The 3,643-nt window shown below is 45.1% G+C and overlaps 1 protein-coding gene across 1 annotated transcript; it reads right to left on the bottom strand.

The window, feature by feature from the left end:
• Window positions 1-1,259: 1,259 nt before the first annotated feature.
• Window positions 1,260-2,228, bottom strand: LOC104988863 (olfactory receptor 5B12-like). The gene has a single exon (XM_010840322.1). The coding sequence runs from the start codon at window positions 2,226-2,228 to the stop codon at window positions 1,260-1,262; it is 969 nt and encodes a 322-aa protein (XP_010838624.1).
• Between the last annotated feature and the right edge of the window lie 1,415 nt (window positions 2,229-3,643).

Below are 3,643 nucleotides of genomic sequence, written 5' to 3'. Positions count from 1 at the left end.
CCCGTCCCTGGGATTCTCCAGGCAAGAACACTGGAGTGGGTTGTCATTTCCTTCTCCAATGCATGAAAGTGAAAAGTGAAAGTGAAGTCGCTCAGTCGTGTCCAACTCTTAGCGACCCCCTAGACAGCAGCCCACCAGGCTCCCCTGTCCCTGGGATTCTCCAGGCAAGAATACTGGAGTGGGTTGTCATTTCCTTCTCCAATGCATGAAAGTGAAAAGTGAAAGTGAAGTCGCTCAGTTGTGTCTGACTCTTAGCGACCCCATGGACTGCAGCCGTAGGCTAAATGTTTCTTGGTTGCTTGAATGCATTGGTTTTCAAACCTGAGTCTGCTTCAGAATCACCAGGAGGGCTTGTTAAAAAACACAGATAGCTGGGTTGTACTCCTGGAGTTTCAATTCTGTGGGTCTGGGATGAGGGTTCCTGTAATTGGCATTTCTAAAAAATTCCAGGTCATGCTGATGCTGCTGGCTTGGTAATGATGCTTTTGAACAACTGTTCTGGGGAAACAGTTTTCAAAGTGTAATCTGCACCCCGACCACATCTGAAATACAGGGGAAGCTTGTTAATAATGCAGGTAGTTCTCCCTAGCCAGACTCTTATATGAATTTTATCTATTAGAACTCAGGTAAGGAATAGGTATGGATATATTTCAGCTTTTTGAAGCATGTTTTTCTCTCTGAGATTCAAGAATAAAATAGATCTAGCTTGTATACTATCCCTCATTATCCAGATTTACAACTGGCATTCTCACTAAGCTCAGGATCCATGTATATGTGGATAACGGGGCATAATTCTAAAGATTTCTGAGCTCTACCAGAAGTATGCTAAGTTATATTATCTGGATTAGATCCCTAAATTCTATTCCTTCATCAGTCTTTCAAGGTAACTCTTAGGAGTATAAATGTCTAAGAAACATGGCCCTGTGCTGTGTGGAAGATTCTTCGGGTTCTCTTAATTCTAGAAAATGAAAATGGGACTCTAGTGTCAAACACCTATGAGATTTACCTGCAAAGCACCTTAAACCAACAAACTGATGTAATGTGGGATCCTATGGTATCAAGGATTATAATCCTTATCTTAAGATAGAAGCAATGTTATATTTCTGGAAAGGGACATCCGGAATTTCTTCTACCCAGTTACAGTCGTGAAGAGTGAATACAATCAGTTTTGTCTGGGAAGGAACTGCTCAAAGAAATAAAAGACAAGAAAGAATTAACCTTCAAACAGCATTCTTGGCCACAGAAGTCCAATAGAAGATTCACATGGTTTGCATGCGATTTCTAATTAGTAAGCTAAGCCTAGAGAAGACTGCTTTTCCAACCACCCTTTTAAAGGCACTCTTGACCTCCTTGTTCCTCAGGCTGTAGACCAGTGGATTCAGCATGGGGATGACCATGGCATAGAACACGGATGCCATTTTGTCTGTGCCCATGGAGTGGCTGGAACTGGGCTGTAAGTACATGAAGATGATTGCCCCATAGAAGATGGAGACAGTGGTGAGGTGGGAAGCACAGGTGGAGAAGGCCTTCTGGCGTCCTTCAGATGAGTGCATCCTCAGGATAGCAGTAAAGATGAAGAGGTACGAGCCCAAGATAACCAAAAGAGCGAACAAGGTGTTGAACGCTGCCAGTGTGAAGAGCACAATCTCGTTTGTGTAGATATCAGAGCAAGAGAGAGCCAGCAGTGGGGGAATGTCACAGAAAAAGTGATTAACCACGTTGGAATGGCAGAAGGAGAGGTGGAAAGTGAGGGCAACATGGACGGAAGATTGTAAGAGTCCACAAACATAGGAGCTGGTGGCCAGCAAGGCGCACATAGCTCTCGTCACGGTGGTGGTGTAATGCAGGGGTTTGCACACGGCCGCCTGGCGGTCAAAGGCCATTGAGGCCAGGAGGAAACTTTCAACAGTGGCAAAGGCTGCAAAGAAGAACATCTGGGTAGCACATGCATCGTAGGATATAATCTTGTCTCCTGTGAGAATCCCCGCCATTACTTTAGGAGTAACAGAGGAGGCATACACACAGTCCACTAGGGAGAGGTTACTGAGGAAAAAGTACATGGGCGTGTGAAGTCGAGAGTCCAACAGAATCAACACGATCATCCCAAGGTTCCCAACCAGAGTCGTGAGGTAGATGAGAGCGAAGATTGTAAACAGAGGGACCTGCATCTCTAGAGCATCTGTTAACCCCACGAGAAGGAATTCAGTCACCTCTGAAAGGTTCTCCATCAACTGGGGAGTCAACGTGAGCAGCACCTATGACAAGCTCAGCAAGTACAAGATGATGCTATCCGATCGTCTTCATGGGAAGTACACTGTAAATGGAGCCTTTAGTCATGTTGTCAGCTTCTTATGGAGGGAAGGAGCTCGTGAGTGAGAAGTTGAGCCAGATGGGTAGTGCTGGGTTGACTGAGGTTGTTCATCTAGAAGTGGTATGTGGCTGCCAAGAGCGGACCATATGATGACTCTGGGTCACATTTCAGCTTGCTTGCTTGCTGTATGTTATATCTCTTATATTAAACCATGTAGGACTCTTCTTATTTCATCTCTTACAAGCACACTTGTCTAAGGTATACATCAAAGGCTTAAATCAACAGAAAGTAAGATACAGGAAACCTTTTGTCAGTCATTGGTGTGTAACGCTGACAAGCCCTCCTCAATTGCCTCCTCCATCTCTGAGGGATCCTCGTTCACTTCACTGGTGATCTACAGTGATTCCAACCTTCTTTTTCTCTCTAATTCATGGGGCCCTCAGCTGAGTGGCCCTCAGTTTCTGTCTTCCACTGTCATCTACACCTTTGCCTTATTTGTGGGTGAAGAGAATAGGGGAGATGGAAGGATTAGTTTTGTCCTCACCTAGAGACTCTGTACCATCAGCCAGACCACAGACCTCCTGCCATAGCACGTAGTATATCTGGTTGCTCTCACCTCCAGTGGTAACTCAGCAGATAGCTTATTGTAGCTTCTGTAGTTACAGTATGAGAGACTGTCTTGACCCAAGAGACACTTCTGACTTTGGCGTATTAGGTCCCATTCATTCCTCCTGGATTAACTATTATGAAATATTCAGGGGAGGATGTGATGTAGCCCTTGTCTTTAAGGATTCCTTAGTGGGAGAGACCTGCATCCAAAAGATACATTAGTCATAATGTATTTCTGAAGTGGAGGGACAACCGTGGCCTTTGGAATTAGAAAGCACGTTTGGTTTGCCCAACACAAGAACTCAGGAAGGATTTCTGGAGATCAGGACTCCTCAGTTGTGGCTTGGAAACTAAAGAAATAATAGTAACAATATATTAGTTATTATAACAGCAAACACATAACATTTACTTTGGGTCAGGAAACTGTTCTAAGCTGGTCACATGTATTAACTCATTTACTTCAGTTAGCAATTCTGTTGCTGCTGCTGCTGCTGCTAAGTCGTTTCAGTTGTGTCCGACTCTGTGCGACCCCATAGATGACAGCCCACTAGGCTCCCCCGTCCCTGGGATTCTCCAGGCAAGAACACTGGAGTGGGTTGCCATTTCCTTCTCCAATGCATGAAAGTGAAAAGTGAAAGTGAAGTTGCTCAGTCATGTCCGACCCTCAGCGACCCCATGGACTGCAGCCCACCAGGCTCCTCCATCCATGGGATTTTCCAGGCA

Source organism: Bison bison, unplaced genomic scaffold (assembly GCF_000754665.1).
Source record: "Bison bison bison isolate TAMUID 2011002044 unplaced genomic scaffold, Bison_UMD1.0 scf7180017846608, whole genome shotgun sequence".
Classification (NCBI taxonomy): domain Eukaryota; kingdom Metazoa; phylum Chordata; class Mammalia; order Artiodactyla; family Bovidae; genus Bison; species Bison bison.
The sequence above is the reverse complement of the archived record's forward strand: the minus strand, read 5'-3'. Positions and strand labels throughout refer to the sequence as shown.